The sequence below is a fragment of the Callithrix jacchus genome, chromosome 11 (assembly GCF_049354715.1).
Source record: "Callithrix jacchus isolate 240 chromosome 11, calJac240_pri, whole genome shotgun sequence".
Lineage (NCBI taxonomy): Eukaryota > Metazoa > Chordata > Mammalia > Primates > Cebidae > Callithrix > Callithrix jacchus.
The window spans coordinates 36,332,005-36,349,709 of record NC_133512.1 but is presented as its reverse complement, the minus strand read 5'-3'; the positions used below and the strand labels follow the sequence as shown (position 1 = coordinate 36,349,709).

General features: G+C 39.3%; 1 protein-coding gene across 1 annotated transcript in view; it reads left to right on the top strand.

The window, feature by feature from the left end:
- The window catches only part of DNAH11 (dynein axonemal heavy chain 11), a 426,042-nt gene that overhangs the window by 326,642 nt on the left and 81,695 nt on the right, over positions 1–17,705 (top strand). Inside the window, exons 62-65 of the mRNA XM_035253682.3 lie at positions 121–255; positions 4,684–4,854; positions 13,535–13,770; positions 15,222–15,344. Of these exons, the coding sequence (XP_035109573.3) occupies positions 121–255; positions 4,684–4,854; positions 13,535–13,770; positions 15,222–15,344 (665 nt within the window). The remainder of the gene's footprint in view (positions 1–120; positions 256–4,683; positions 4,855–13,534; positions 13,771–15,221; positions 15,345–17,705) is intronic.

Genomic DNA, 17,705 nt, shown 5'->3' with positions numbered 1-17,705 from the left:
GGGTAAATGTTAATGGGGGAAAAGGTTTGTTCATTCACCTTACAGTAACAGATGTTTTAGGATTATTGTAATCTCTGTTTTAAGTAAAATGACTCAAAAGCTAATTCCACTCTCATTCAGGATCTGGATCGAAATTTGAGCAGACTCACAGCTTCATTTGAGAAAGCAATAGCTGAGAAAGTCCGGTGTCAAGAAGAGGTGACCCAAACTGATAAAACCATCAAATTAGCTAACAGACTTGTCAAGGAACTTGAGGCAAGTTAAACCTTTTCTTCCAAACATTCTACCTAAAAAATTCAGATCCGCTTGTGGGGATTTTATTCTTTGCCATCAATAATAATTAAATAGACATGGAATTGACAGCAAAGGGCAATATTTAATCATCACTCATACTGTGGCTCTAACTCACCAGACAGAAGAAATGATCAGGTCCATATCTTTTAATATGTAGTCCTGATCTCAATGTGCCATCAGTCTGATCTCCTACTAAAACAGGGAAGACATACACTTTATCAGAATTTAGTGGTTGTGTATTCACTTTAAGACAGTGAAGTACATCAGCTGTGGGTGGATTATGTACTTACTTTTTCTACTTTCTCCCTTCCTTTCTTACCACATTGTAAAATGCTTTAAAAACAAAAAGCATATTTTTCTTAAAATATTTTATAAAATTCAGGATGGCTGCTAGATAATTGTGAAATTGAACTGCCTGTTGCCTAATCCTTTTAATACACATTTGCCATTGAATTCTACCAGCAACTGATTCCTTTCATGCTAACTGGTTGGCTTATGTTTTTGTTGTTATATCTTGTTATAGGTGAATGACATGCTACTGTTAACAGCTATTCCATTAGATAAAGGTTTTTTATAATTCTTATTAACATTCTCTTGCTTGAACATGAGTGGCAGAGGAACATATGTTCTTCGACATCAGTATTCACCGATTTTATTTGCTCTACAATGTGGCATTCAACAGTTTGGGACAAATCAGTAAACGTCTTCAACTTTGTTTTCTTGTATCTGAAACAGGGATGTGGGTGTTTCCCTTACAAGGTTGTGATGATGTTCAAAAGACATAATGTATGTTCAAGTATTTCCTAACAAAAGTCAAAGAGATAAATAACCAAATTTTAAAATAAGAAAAGGATTTGAATAGCCATTTCTCCATAAAAGATAGACAAATAGACAATAAGCACTTGAAAAGATGCTCAGCTTGATTAGTCATTAGGGAAATGCACATTAAAATCACAACAAGGTACCACTTCATACCCCTTTCATGAGAAAAACTGATGTTTTTCTGGAAATTCTCTGGCAAATTCCCACTTAAGTTTCTTTAGTCAATCTAGATAAACTCCTAACTCCACCCCACATGCCCTCCCCCGCCAAAAAAGTCTGCAAGAGTGGGAAACGGGATTATCATGATTGGCTTAGCAAGTCACAGTTCATCTGATGGGATTGGGTACAATGGCATCCCATTCAGATTCAGGGTTCTCTTAGCAAGAAAGGAGGAGGAAAAGTGTTTTGGGATGGCCAGGTGATAGCCTAATTTCTTATGGTAGATTTTTAAAACCCTAACTTATTACCACAAATTTAACTAATTCACCGCAAATTTAAACACACTATCTCTCTGAAATGCATAATTTGTTATGCAAAAACTCATTCTGTAAAATGCCCTCTCTCCATTCCATCTCAGTAACTGCAATTCTGTTCTTTCACATTTTCTGGCCCAAAGCTTTTGAATCACCCTTGACTTTTTGCTCTCTTTCTGACATCCAGTCCCTCAGCATATTGACTCTGCCTTTCAAGTTCATTCCAAATCCCAGCACCTCGTATTCTCTTCACCTCACCATGCTGGTCCAGCCTGCTGGTATCTCTTCCCTAGAGTACCTCTGCAGGCCCCACCATTGCCTCCTAAAGCTTATTTCCCTCATTGCAGCTTGGTGATACTTTACAAACTGAAGTCTGTTCACATCACCCCCTCACTCAGAACTCCCCAGTAACTAATCACTCAAAGTGCACTCTAAAGGCTTCACTGACCTACAGGCCCTTGTGTTACCATTTTTTGACAGCATTTATTGCATGCACATAGTTGTACATGTATGCATACGCAAAAGTACTTTTTTGGTCTTTTTTCCCCATCCAAAATATAAGCTTCTCAAAAACAGGAAATTCACTTGTTTTGTGCACTGCTTGATCCCAAGCATATAGTATAGTCTTGGCATGTCGTAGGCATCACTAGCTGTTTATTGAATGAATAAATTAATGAATGGGTGACTTTGGGGAGCCTCCTGTGTTAAAATTCTGGAACCTTTTGAAGACTTGTTGAGAAATTTCACCAGTACTAGTACTTACTACTGCTTCCATTTAAAGTGGCAAGATTCAAGCAGTTTAAAGTGTTCACCATTTGCGAGCTACCTGAGGAAAAGGGTCATACAATTAGACTGTTTTCCTGGACTAGTTATAGAACGTCTGAAAGTTTTATCAAAGGAAAAGCAGGCTCTGCCATGTGTCTCCAACATACAGCAGTATTTCCAAAGACTCTACTTACTCGTGATGATTTAGACAAGAAAAGGAAAATAAGATTGTATCACGTTAACTAGGAAAAAATATCTATTTTTAAAGGATTGATTGAAAATGTCTGATCTTTTTCTTTGAGGATAAATTCTTTCTGAGTAGAACAGGAGACAGTTAACTTCTGAAAAACATCAAGACTGATGATTTTGTCTATATAGCATTGACCTGGAAGCTCAGCCATTCAGACTAATAAATCAGGCAATTTATATTTAATCATTAACTAACTCCTGAGCTGAGCAGCTGTTCAAAATTAGAAATGGGTCACCCCGGCCAGGATGACATTACAGGCAATCTATAATGCATTAGAATAAAATTATAGTGATTTTTAACTGTCTAGAAATTTATTACATGACATGTTCCAACTCTTAAACCCTTGTTAGCCATTGTCAGTAATGATTTATGTTGCATGGATACTATAGCGAAATTATTGACGATTTCGATAGCCAATAAATCTATGTTTAGTAAATCTTCAAATTTCAAAGCTGTTTTGGAGAATGAGATGGGTACACTTTATTGTTTATCCTTTACAAACCAAAAACAACAAAGATGGAGGGTAGGTGAAGGAGAGGTTCCTCCTGAAAATTAATGGCTATGTTGTCTGTGGCTGAGGAAGGAAAGTAATACATTCTGTAAAGAGGGCTAGAGAGCCGAAGTTCCTTAGTGTTTAATTATGTAGTTAACTTGGGGTGATGTTTATCAATCAAAGCACGGAGATGATCTTGAAACCGCTTTGATAACCATTTTCCCATGCTAATTCCGTGACCTCTGACCTCCGTGTTGTAGATATTAAGATGGCTTGCAGGGAACTGGCATTCCAATCCATTCCGACATCATTTTTGTTTTCTGTGGTCGATCTTCTTTCATAAAAGCAAAATTCCATAGAGTGCTTGTTTGCTTGTACTAACAAGTTGCTGATTTTTTTTCAAGTTCTGTTAATGTGCATGTTCTTAAAATGTTGTATTAATTTTTAGCATACATTAAAACAAAATGAATTAGTGAACTACCTTGCAGTTCAGTCAATCCATACATATTTATTGCAGTTTTATTCAAATCCAATATAAAGGGCTTCACATACTTAACCTGTAAATCAGATTTTAAATGGCCATCCAACTAGATATAAGGACTTCAACAGCTGTCTTGGAGAGTATTGTGAAGTCCTGATTTCCATCTTTGTACATGGATCGTAGTTTCCTCCATTGACTTAATGATTATATTAGAAAACTAACCTAAGTTTAGTAACTACTGATGCTACTCTTTAATAGAATCCAGGATAGATGGCTATTTCAGCTTATGTTTTACCTAATTAAAAAGAGTTGTGTGTCTGTAATCAGACCATCACCAGCATGTTAAAAACAGATAAATAAAAAGTTTGCCTAGGGCAGTGTAGTGGGAAGAATGGAAAGCAGCCAGGCCGACATTAAGAATCTTAACATCAGGCCAAGCGCAGTGGCTTATGCCTGTAATCCCAGCACTTTGGGATGCCAAGGTGGGTTGATTGCTTGAGCTCATGATTTTGGGACCAGCTTGGGCAATATGGCAAAACCCAGTCTCTACAAAAAATACAAAAATTTGCTGAGCCTGATGGTGCATTCCTATAGTCCCAGCTACTTGAGAGGCTAAAGTAAGAGAATGGCTTGAGCCCAGGAGGTGGAAGTTGCAGTGAGCCAAGATGGTGTCACTGCATTCCAGCATGGACGATAGAGCCAGACCTTGTCAAATAAATAAACAATCAATCAATCAATCCTAACGTCACTCATTTTTTGCCACAGCTCTTGGTCATCCTCCATTCCCAGAGGGGTAGGGTAGAGACTGTCAGCCTTTCAAGAAGAACCTCAATCATAATGGAAGAGTTAGGATATTCAGGGAGAAGAGGTGTTAAAGAACTAATGTCACATTGTGATAAACTCCACTGAGGAGAGTATGAGAACTCCGTCATAATGATGGGTTTCAAACACATGAAAGATTACAATAGTCACACCAACCCGTTACACTCTGTTCCTTCTAGTGACTGTGTGGAAGGACATAAACTGTGCCATAAGGTGATTGCATTAAGCATTTGTTGAGTTGACGTTCACCCTGCAATTACAGCTGAGTAATTTTATCTTTTAGTCAGAGAAGATTCGCTGGGGTCAATCCATTAAGTCCTTCGAAGCTCAAGAGAAGACACTGTGTGGAGATGTTCTTCTCACAGCAGCTTTTGTGTCTTATGTTGGACCCTTCACAAAGCAGTATCGCCAGGAGCTGGTGGACTGCAAGTGGGTTCCCTTTCTTCAACAGAAGGTAAGTTCACTTCCTTACCTTGTCAACAGGTAGAAAAGTCACATTGAAATTTCAGTAATAAAGCCCATGTGTCTATCAGGTACTTTGGGACCGCAGCAACGAGAACTAACCAGAAATTCCACTGTGAAGGTGTTTTTTATTTTCACAGAATTCGTAATAAATATTTCATTATTTTAAAAAATGTTTTTATTGATTTATAATATTGCATGTATTTTGGTGGTAATGTGGTAGTTTGATACCTGTATACTATGTGTAATGGTCAAGTCAGGATAAGTAAGGTATCTGTCACCTTACACATTTATTTTTTTCTCTGTGTTAGGAACACTGTAATTCTTCCTTTATAGCTATTTGAAATGCACAATAAATTATTAACTACAGTTTCCCTATTGTGTTATTGAATACTGACTGGCACTTATTTCTTCTATCTAACTGTATTTTTGTACCCACTAATCAACTTCTTTGCATTCCCTTTCCCCCATTTTCCTCCCTCTGGTTCTCTGGTAACCATCATTCTACTCTCTCTTCCTCCATAGGATCCAGCTTTTTAGCTCACACATGTGAGTGAGAACATTAGATATTTGTCTTTTTGTGCCTGACTCATTTCACTTAACATAAAGTCTTCCAGTTCCATTCATGTGGCTCCAAATGACACGATTTCATTCTTTATGGCTGAATAGTATTCCATAGTGCACATATATCACATTTTCCATATCTGCGCATCTGTTGATGGACACTTAGGTTGATTCTGTGTCTTAGCTATTGTGAATAGTGCTGCCATAAACATAGGAATGCAGGTATTTCTTTGATACACTGATTTCCTTTCTTTTGGATTTATGCTTAGCAGCTGGATTGCTGGATCATATGGTAGTTTGTTTGTTTTTTTTTTTTTTTTAGGAACCTCCATGCTGTTTTCTATAGTGGCTGTATTAATTTAAATTTCCACCAGCAGTGTACCAGCTTTCTCTATTCTCTGCATCCTCACCAGCATCTGCTATTTTCTGTCTTTTTGATAACAGTCATTCTAACTGGGGTGAAATTATATCTCACTGTGGCTTGGATTTACATCTCCCCGATGACTTGATGATTATGAGCATTTTTTTCATGTTACCTGTTGGCTATTTGTACATCGTCTTCTGAGGGAAGTATCTATTCAAGTCACTTGACCACTTTACAATCAAGTTTTTTGCTTTTTTGCTATTGAGCTGAGTTCCTTATATATTCTGGTTATTGATGCCTTGTTGGGTGAATAGTTTGCAAATATTTTCTTCCATTATATAGATTATCTTTTCATTCTGTTTGTTGTTTTCTTTTCTGGGCAGAAGCCTTTTAGCTTGATACTATCCTATTTTTGCATTTGTTGCCTGTGCTTTTAAGGTCTTACCCAAAAAACCTTTGCCCAGATGTCTTGGAAAATTTCCCAATTTTTGCTTATAGTAATTTTCTAGTTTCAGATCTTAGGTTTAAGTCTTTAATCCATTTTGATTTGATTTTTGGTTTTTGTTTATTTCATTTTGTGTTTTTGAGACAAAGTTTTACCCTTGTTTCCCAGGCTGGAGTGCCGTGGTGCATTCTTGGTTCACTGCAACCTCTGTTCACCAGGTTCAAGTGATTCTCCTGCCTCAGCCTTCCAAGTAGTTGGGATTACAGGCACCTGCCATCACACCCAGCTTATTTTTTAGTAGAGATGGAGTTTCATCATTTTGCCTAGCTGGTCTTGAACTCCTGACTGCAGGTGATTCACCTGCCTCAGCTTCCCAAAGTGCTATGATTACAGGTGTGAGCCACTATGGCTGACCCGATTTTATTTTTGCACACGAGAAAAGATAGGGATAGTTTTTCTTATGTTAATGATGGTTTCAACAAGAACATAAAAATTAATTATGTAAACTATGGAGTTATAGTTGGAAAAGTACTTTAAACAAAAGTGATAACTGAAATCAAACTCAGATTATCATGTTATTGAGTAGCATGAAACTTTTTATTTTCTTACTAATATTATGGGTTATTTGTTAAAGATTTTTAAAAGACTACTTTCAGACTTAAAGTGTAGCATTTTTTGTAAGTATAAAGTATCTTCCCCTAAATTTGAAAATTCAAACCCATAAGCAAAGTGAAGCAATAGATTTGGAAGATCTAAAATCATCTAGTTTAAGATCCTGCTTGTACAAATGAGAAAACTGAGAAAGTAAGTCTAAATGACTCCTCTTCAATCATATAGAATAGAAAATTAGACCTCCTGATTTCCAGGACTCTATTTTCTATACAACTCTGTCATCTCAATTCATTGAAACAACACTGTCATCTCAATTCTTAGTTTATATATCCAGTCCTTTCTAGAGTATGGAGACAAAGATGGACATGGGCACAGATATTGACAGATAATTGAAGCAGTCACACCTGCTGGTCTCTGTTACTTCAAGGAAGTAGGAAAATGCAGTGCAAGATGGCCAGACAAAAGAAAATGGGAATTAGGAGAATACCTTTGAGGAGAGTGGTAAAAATAGCAAAAATACCTGTGAAGGGCAACAGGGGAGTAGGTGGTCAGAGTCTCCACGCGGCTTTAAGATGCGGCACTTTTTACAATAGCAAAGACCTGGAACCAACCCAAATGTCCATCGATGATAGACTGGACTGGGAAAATGTGGCACATATACACCATGGAATATTATGCAGCAATCAAAAACAATGAGTTCGTGTCCTTTGTAGGGACATGGATGAATCTGGAGAACATCATTCTCAGCAAACTGACACAAGAACAGAAAATGAAATACCACATGTTCTCACTCATAGGCGGGTGATGAACAATGAGAACACGTGGACAAAGGGACAGGAGCACTACACACTGGGGTCTATTGGGGGGAATAGGGGAGGGACAGTGTGGCGGGTGGGGAGTTGGGGAGGGATAGCATGGGGAGAAATGCCAGATGTGGGTGAAGGGGAGGAAGGCAGCAAATCACACTGCCACGTGTGTACCTATGCAACTATCTTGCATGTTCTGCACATGTACCCCAAAACCTAAAATGCAATAAAAAAAAGAAACCCAAGATGAATTTGAACAAGAGGAGTTTGTAGTCACAGTAATAAAGTTTTCATCAGCAGTATTCAAAGTCCAGGAGTAAAAAGAGAGAACAGCGAATGCCAAATCCAGCCAAGTACAAGGTTTGTAGGCAGGTAAGCCAGGAAGAAAGGAGGTGAGGGTAAAGTCAAGCAGTGACTAGCAGAACATTTAAGGAATGGGAGGTGCACTTGGTTAGCCAGAAGTTAGTGTTCAAATATGGTAAAGTTCCCCAAAACATTAAAGGCAGAATTACATGATCCAGAAATTCTGCTTCTCAGTATATACCCCAAAGAAATAAAAGTAGGAATTGAAACAGATGTTTGCATGCTGCTGTTCATAGCAGCAGTATTCACAGTAGCCAAAAGATCGGAGCAGTTCTTCCGTGGACAGAATGGATTTTTAAACATAAGGTAATAAACATACAATAGAACATTACTCAGCCCTAAAAATGGAGAAGATTCTGGTACATGCTGCAACATGGATGAACCTTGTCAATATTAGGCTAACTGAAATAAGCCATTCACAAAAGGACAAATACTGCATGATTCCACTTTAGGAGGGAACCAGCGCATTCACATTCATAGAGACAGAAAGTGGAATGATGGTTAGCAGGGGCCGGGAGAGGGAGGAATGGGGAGTTACTGTTTCATAGGTATGTTTCAGTTTGGGAAGATGAAAAAGTTCTGGAGATAGATAATGATGGTTGTACAACAATGTGAACGTACTTAATGCCACTTGAACCATACACTTAGAATGGTTAAAATAGCAAATTTTATGTTAAGTATATTTTACCACAGTAAAACAGTAAATAGTTGGCTAAAGGCCTGGTGTCCTTTTTTTTTGAGACAGAGTCTCACTCTGTTGCCCAGGCTGGAGTGCAGTGGTGCAATTTCGACTTACTGCAACCTTCACCTCCCGGGTTCTAGCAATTCTCCTCCCTCAGCCTCCCAAGTACCTGGGACTACAAGCACATGCCATCACACCCAGCTAATTTTTTTGTACTTTTAGTAGGGACAAGGTTTCACCGTCTTAGCCAGGATGGTCTAGATCTCCTGACCTCGTGATCCACCCATCTCAGCCTCCCAAAGAGCTGGGATTACAGGCATGAGCCACTGTGCCTGGCCTGGCCTGCTGTCTCAGTAGTATTTGTTAGAGTGTTATGTTTAAAGATGTCAAAGAGATACAGACAATCATAATCCAAGAGTTAGACATAGAAATTTTAGGTTTCAATGGTGAAATAATTTCAGATTTTTACAAAGTCTGGGTCAACATTTCCCATCGAAAAAGGAGGTACTCTAATAACCCACCAAAGATATATCAACATCATGGGAGGAGGGGATGCACATATCAGAAGCCAGGGAAAGGGTATTGTATAATCCTCCCAGGTGATTCTCACGTCATCCCCTTCCTCCCCCAATTGCCCCAGCATGCTGGAGTAGAAAGGAAATATAGTGCTTTAACATGACAGATGTCAAGGCCAGAGAATAGATTGATCATCTGCATAGGCACTGATGTTGTCAAGGATTGATAGCAGAACTTGGAAAAGCAAGAAGAACCAATAGCTGTATCATTCAAAAGGTGAGGAAACAGATGGAAGATTGTATATCTGGATACTATGGGTCTTGAAGGTGGCATTTTGACTTAAGAATGGAAGAATCATCGTTGGGTTGACTTAAAGGGAAAAAAGAATGATAACTGTTTTCCACATCCACTTTTCAGTTATGGGAGTATTAAGAAAATGAACTGTCTGCCTATGTGGTGGCTCACATCTCTCAGTGCTTTGGGAGGCCAAGGCAGGAGGACCCCTTGAGGCCAGGAGTTTGAGACCAGCCTGGGCAACACAGTGAGACCCTATCTCTACAAAAAAAAAAAAAAAATACCCAGCCAGGTGTGGTGGCAAAGAGGCTGAGGAGGGAGGATCAGTTGAGCTCAAGAGTTAGAGGTTACAGTGAGCTATGACGGCACCACTGAACTCCAGGCTGGGCGACAGAATGAGACCTTATTTCAAAAAGAAAGAAAGAAAGAGAAAGACAAAAAGAGAGAGGGGAGAAAGGAAGGAAGAAAGGGAGGAAGGGAGGAAAATGAACTATTTCCACTTGAGAAAGCCCTCAAGGGAAATGAGACTCTACAATGACTCTTGCATCCCAGCCTCATGTTAAAATCATATGAGAGAACTTTTGAAGTGCATTGATGCCAGTTGAAGCTGAATCAGTGGGGGAAAGGACCATGCCTCTTGGTAGCTTTGCTTTTCCCCCTAGACAGGGTCTTACTCTGTTGCCCAGGCTGGAGCGCAATGGCACAATTTCGGTTCACTGCAGTCTCTGCCTCCCAGGTTCAAGTGATTCTCCTGCCTCAGCCTCCTAAGTAGCTGGGAATATAGGTGCACATCACCACATCCAGCTAATTTTTTGATTTTTAGTAGAGATTGGGTTTCACCATATTGGGCGGGATGGTCTCTATCTCTTGATGGCATGGTCTGCCCTCCTCAGCCTCCCGAAGTGCTGGGATTGCAGGCATGAGCCACTGCACCCAGCCTCCTGTTGGCAGCTTTTTAAAGCTATCCCATAATTCCAATATCCAGCCTGGGGTTGACAGCCATTGCCCTGGGTTAAGACAAGCAGGTAGAGAAGATAAGGCAATTTGGTCCAAGATACTAAAGGGTATGGGGGAAGGGTTGTCAGAAAGTACAACCATGGGGGCATAGTTTGAGGGATGGGACAGGGAGAAAACAGTAACACAGAGGGTGGTGGCTGAAACGGCTTTGAGGGTCCAAATCACACTGTTTTCCAAAGTTGTTTTGATCCAAAGTTGTTGTTTGCTGAGCAGATGGACAGAGTCACAGGCAAGTTCAAGGCAGCCTTTGCACTCCACTCATTGCTTTGACCCAACAGTTTATAGACAGAGCAAATACATGGCGTTATTAGTGCTTATAATTAGTTATTGGTTATTAATTAGTTATTACCAGCACTAATTCCAAGCCTGTATGTCCTAAGCAATAAAATAGAGGTATCTACCTTACAGAACTCTTGTAAGAGTTAAATGAGAAAATGGAAAGAATGAATATATATGAATAAATTTTGTGAACATATAAAGCCTTACGTAAACATTACCTGTTATGTTACCATAACATTAGGAGAAATGGAAGTATTATGTCCATGGGAAATTGCCCTTTTTTCTGAGGAATATGCCAGTTGGGCAGTTTTTCGAGGACTGATGGGCATTCAGTGTTAGGACTAATTTCACTTTGGCTCATGGCACGTGATTCCAGCCTTGTCTTTTCTCTCTAGCAAATGCTTATTTTCCAAGGAGTGAGCCTCCTTTTGTGTGTGTGTGTTCAGCTCCACCTTGTAGTAACAACCTGGCTCGCAACATGTTGACCCTACTTAACGGAGCAATTAGATGGAGCCTTGCAATAGGCTGACTTTAGAAGCAGACTTTGAACTTAAAGGGTTCCCTGTTTGTACTTGGTTTCCAAACCCATTTTCTTGCTGCAGACTCCAAGAAATTCTGAAAAGACAAGTTCATTATAATAAAAAGGTATACTCTAATATGACCCTTAAGGAAGGGGATATTTCTGAGAAATGTCTGTTGCTGTACTTACACAGACCTAGATGGGAGAGCCGAGTACACACCGAGGCTGCATGGCATAGCCTATTGCTCCTAGGCTACAAACCTGCACAGCATGTTACTTTATTGAATACTGTAGGCAATTGTAACACAGTAATGTTTGTGCATCTAAATCGATCCAAATGTAGAAAAGATACACCGAAAACATAGCATAAAAGACTAAACTTGGTACACCTGTATAGAGCAGCTATCCCGAGAGGAGCTTGCAGAACTGGAAATTGCTCTAGCTTAGTGACTCTTCCACTTAATGGATACAGCTGAAACAATTGGGGACTCTGAGTGACTTTGATTTCTGAAGCTAAGAGGACTACTGTGAACAAATACAAAGTCCGTGATAGTCCACTGTAATGTCCTAGGCCTTCACATTCACTGTGAATGTGACTAAGCCAGGGCTCAGGGGGGAGACGGGTGTTCTCTTTCATCCCTGGCTCTGTACTCCGCACAGAGTAGGTGCTCAAACTATTGATTTTGGATAGGAGATCTGCAGGTGCACCTTCTGTTAGTCCTTTTAGCTTCAGAAATCAAAGTTACTCACAGCCACCAATTGTTTCAGCTGTTTGTATAAAGTAGAAGTAACAAATTTAAGCCACATATCTCTTGCCAATAGAGTACTTACTCCAGAAGATCAAGTTGCCTGTGTCTCTAAGGGAACTATGTGTCAAGTCAGATACCAAGACTTGTTCAGTATCACTAGGAGGTAAGGTCTGATTCATTTTTAAGATAACACTGTAGTCAGAGGCATTAAGAATATTATGCTACTTTTCTTATATTCATATCAAATTTCATGCCAGCCTTAATGTGGGAATCCTTTCAGCATTTTGTTTTGAAGCTCTGTGACAAATCAATGAACCAAACTATTCCCTCCTCTACGTACTACACGTGGGTTCTCACTGCAGTCTCTTATGAAGGAATGCTTCCATGTTAACCGCCCCAGCAGGTGGGGGGCTAGCTCGGTATTCATCCTGCACATTTTGGTGTCTCCAGACAGTGTTTTGTGTATGCAGAAAATGCTCAATAATTTTCTGGTAATTGATGACTGAAGGAGTGAACAAATACGTTCTTTAATAAATTTTTGCCACAATATTTATTCTTTGTTGTCAATTTTTATAAAGAATGATACTTATTCTTTAAAATGGATTGTTCTGTCCCCCCCCACTAGCCCCTCTCTTGCCCCTCCCCTGTCTTGCCCCTCCTCCTCTCACCCCTACCCCTTTCTTGCCCTGTCTCTTGCCCCTCCCCCTCTTGTGCCTCCCTTCTCTTGTCCCTCTCCTCTCTTGCCCCTCCCCCTCTCTTGCCCCTCCCCCGCTCTTGCCCCTCCCCTCTCTCGCCCCTCTCCTCTCTTGCCCCTTCTCCCTCTTCCCCTCCCCCCTTGCCCATCCCTCCTCTCTTGCCCCTCCCCATCCCCTTACTTTACAATGCAGTCAAGGCATAGAGAATTATCCTCTCAGCCTAGAAGTGACATCCTAAGTTCCTTTGCAAAACTGAGAAGTTAATGGAGTTCCAGTGTACTGAGTACTTTTCATTAACCCATCCAGAAAGAGGGGTCCTCTCTTTGCAGGATTGGTGGGTAGCGGGTAGAAAAAAATGAAGTGCCTGAGCAAGATACTGCATTTTAGCATTGCTTATGAGGGGGTGGGGGGTGTGGATAGCTCCATGGGCAAATAGGATTCTGGCATTCTGCCATTCTTCCTGGTGTATAAATTCACTCTTACCTAAGTATGGGACAAAGTTCTCTCTCAGTTGAAGCCCAGTAGATGCAGTTGATAAAACAAGATGTTGAATCTCACAGTTGACAGAATTCTGAGATGTAAAATACTGGGTTTATCAAGTCAAACTTCCTCTCATGATGAGTTGTGTTTGGCTTCTGAGAATCCACAGAGAATTTGCATGTGTTTCTCTAGAGTTACTTTCTCATGGCTTTGTTCTCATGTTTTCTTGTCTGTCTGCTCTGTCTGCCACATGGCCAAGTTTTTGCATTCAACTCTGTTTTTAAAGGTTTTCATTCCACTAACTGAAGGCCTGGACTTGATTTCCATGTTGACGGATGATGCTACAGTTGCCGCCTGGAATAATGAAGGACTGCCAAGCGACAGAATGTCCACTGAAAATGCTGCTATCCTAACACACTGTGAGCGCTGGCCTCTGGTGATAGATCCGCAGCAGCAGGGAATTAAGTGGATCAAGAATAAGTACGGAACGGACCTGAAAGTCACACATTTGGGCCAGAAAGGGTATGTGAAGTTTGAAGGCTTGCTATTTACCTGCTGTGCAGTGGGTCTGATTTTTATAAAGGCGTCATGTTTCTTAGACCTCTCCACCACATTGTTGTGTTACAATTTGGCGCTAGTTTTTTTGTCTGCCTGCTCTTTTATCTGTATCTGTGTTGAAAAGGCATTCGTGTTGGATGGCATCAAGTTATCCGAAGAAGAAATAAGATTGAAGGTTAGAAAGGAAAAATATGTAAATTTTCTAAAGCCAAGAATGGATATGTATTATATTTCCATTATATATATTACATTCCTTCCCTGGAGTGTTCGGATAGTAACACAAGAATTGTCAGTGGTGCCTCCAGGTTTAATGATGGGTCATATTCCTAAATCTATACTTCGCCTATAGAAGGCTCTTAACATGGCTACAAATCCCAACACTGGATGCCTGAAGTTAATTTAATCTTAGTCAAGATTTACATGTCACTTATGAGAACTTAATCTACTCCGAGACTTTCTGTTACTGAGTCATCGTGACAATACTGTCTGATAGATAGAAAGCTATCTTTTATGCAGTTGCTATTCAGTTAATGTTGAATAAATTATTTTAGAACTATGGATATGTCACTTGACCTTTCCATTCTTTTTTATACATAGAGTGAAATAAGAAATTTCTATAGTTATACAAGTAAATGTAGTTCTTAGACCAGGTACTGTAGATCATGTCTACAATCCCAGCACTTTAGGAGGCTGAGGCAGGAGGATTGCTTGAAGCCAAAAGTTCAAGACCAGCCTGGGAAACATAGTGAAACCCCCATCTCTACCAAAAAAAAAAGTAGCCAGTTGTGGCAGTGCCCATCTGTAGTCCCAGCTGCTTGGGAGGCTGAGGCAGGAGGATCACTTGAAACCCAGGAGATTGAGGCTACATTGAACCAGAAACATGCCACTGCACTCCAGCCTGGACAACACAGTAAGACCTCATCTCTGGTTTTTAAATGTAGTTCTTGCTTATCTGAATACTTGCAGAAAATTATTTTTGGTAGGGAGATAATTTTTTGGAGGGTAAGACCAAAATAAAATGATAGCTCGCCATTTTAAGTAACTAAACTTAAAGGTTTAAAAAATAAAAAGTCTGATCGGATTATAAAGCAATTGATACATGAATTTTCCATTAAAAAAAGCCCATCAAATGAATTTAAATGATATTTGGGTAAGTTATACTTGTTTAAACTATGGTTGCTATTACAAGCAACTAATCTACATATAGATTTATTATTTCAAATGATTGAATTTCACTTGAAAAATATGACTAACATGTATCTTAAAATCTCATCTTTAATTTCTGTATAATCTAAAGGAAACTACCACTTTATAAAATAGTTTTCTCTATTAATGATAATTTAATCATATAAATACTTTTGAACATTTTTGTGCCAATTGACATTTTATGATCTCAAATCCCACTGAATTTTAAGGTTCTTGAATGCCATAGAAACTGCTTTGGCCTTTGGTGATGTCATCTTAATTGAAAATCTCAAGGAAACGATAGATCCAGTCCTGGACCCACTACTTGGCAGGAACACAATTAAAAAAGGAAAGTAAGTATTCTGGAATCTTTAACATCTATTTCGTGCTAAATGATTTCCCGCGGCAGCATCTATTTCTTAACCTCATAATAAGCAGTGTGTTGCCATCTCGGGGAGATTTCTGAGTTTCCATTTTATGTACCTACACTCCAAGGTCAAGGCAGCTACAGCATAATTCAGACTTTCAGACTCTTTGTTGGTGGATTTCGATTTGTTTTATCCAATTCCTGACTTATGGACCCAAAAAATGCATTGTTATAAGTCAGAGAACAGTCGCCCCTTTTTAAATTCAGCCAGCGTTTCTCTAACTTCAGTAATTTGCACAACACCTTGAATATGGATGCGTATCTACATATCACTTGTACCTGTTTACTTAACATTTTTCTTAAACTAGATTTTATATCCATTCTCTGTTTTTTAAAATCAGATGCATTTACTGTGCGAACTCTGTTTTGTTTCTAATATACTTAAAATCTAACCATTCAGAAAAGGAGAGTTCATGAGTGAATCCCTGAAATCACCCCTTATGCCAACAGTGTTGGATTATCAACAACAGAGAAACACTTTCTCCTACCCCTCCAGGAGCTGTGTGTGACTTTCTAAGTGGCTGCCATTCTCCTAAGACAATATACTTCCCAGAACATTCTCTTAGGGGCATCGAAGCCACTTCTGAGGAGTCATCATGTTACTTTCCTGTCAATGTGGGAAAGGTCAGGTGCAGCAATTGTGTCTTCAATCAAGTCTGGGTGGGCATCAGGGAAACTGGCACTCCAGAGACTCCTATGCCTCTTCGCACAAGCAATCAACATTGACTAGACTTAACTCACTGGATTTCCTTCTCTCTCTCCTTTTTTTTCTTCAAAGAGATATAATTTCAGAACTTCCCCCACCCTGTTCTTCCTTAACACCCACGCTCTGCCTCTAAAGTGTCTGTCTCCTTTTTCATCACTAGATTATTCCTGTCAGTTTTCAGTGGAAATAAGCCTACATCAGGGGGACTAACTTCTTGGTCTCTAAATGATTAGTATGGTATTTATCATACAGCTCACTAAGTAAATCCATTCAGAGTGACTGACAACTTATAATTGTTTAATAAACCAAAATTTGCCCAGGCACACATTTAGAACAATCTAATAAGCCACTTTGACAAATGGCAACTTTTAACATAAATATAATTGTAGCTGTGTCTGATGTGTTAAAAATATAGTGTAAAATCTTGAATGTCAGTAAAGTGAAATCCTTGTTATTAAGGTTCTGACTCTATTATGAAGACCTAAAATTTTTATCAGTTAAATGCATGTTATCTGGGCTTCAACTTCAATTTTCAGTAGCACAATTCAGGTGTAAGCAATTTGTTGATTCTCGTTACATATATAGTTGGATAATCTGAAATTTCCAAAGACTGATAAATTTGAGTCATGATTCCCGGTATGGATGTAGTTAACTATCAGTGAGGATTTTAGAAACAAATTTTACATAGAGCTTCAAGTCTTTATCACAAAATATCAGGCCAGAACAATTTAATTCAAATTAATAATATTTATGGAATATGTTCTGTCTGTTAGGCCTTATAGAATTGATCATGTTATTCTAGCATTTCTTTTAAGGCCAAGAAGATTTAAGATAATCTGTAAGAATGTAACAAACGGTGCTGATTTATGCAGTTGTTACATTTAACAGTCCTGGCTCCTAAACCCTTACGCATGGGAACAACCGCTTGCTTGAGGGTGAATCTCAACTCTATATGCTCAAATCTTCCTCCTTCCCTTTTGCATGTAGATGTTTTTATAGTATCTTCACGCAGAGACTATGAGTGCCAGTGGAGTCCTTAAATATCCTGTCAATCATTGAATAAAACTTCTCTGAGCACTGCTATATGCTGGGTACTATACTGGGGTCTGCAGATTTAGGGTGATGAAACACAGACCCTGCACTTGAGGGAGCTACGTTTCCGTTAGGAAAGACAGACCTATAAATAATCAATGAATGTAAAGCAGAACCATTGATGTGGTGATAGATGTATACATAGCAAGGAGTTGGCAGCTCCATAGTGGAGACTTGGAAAGACTTCTTGGAAAAAAACTACCTTTGATTACATTTTTATTTAATGCAAGTCTCAAAAGTTAAGTAGGTGTTTCTGAGGTAGACAAGTGGGAGAAGAGAATCTTGGAGAGAGAGCCCTAATTTCCAATAGCAAAACACACAAAACAATCCAACAGCTTTGGGGAACTGCAAATAGAATCCAAATGGGTGGAGAGTCTGTTGGGGAGGAAAAGAGAGGGATGTGGACTAGGATAGATGAGACCAGAGAAGAAGCAGGACCCAGAGCACAGACTCCTTTGATTGATCCCCAGGTTGGCCTTTATCTATAGG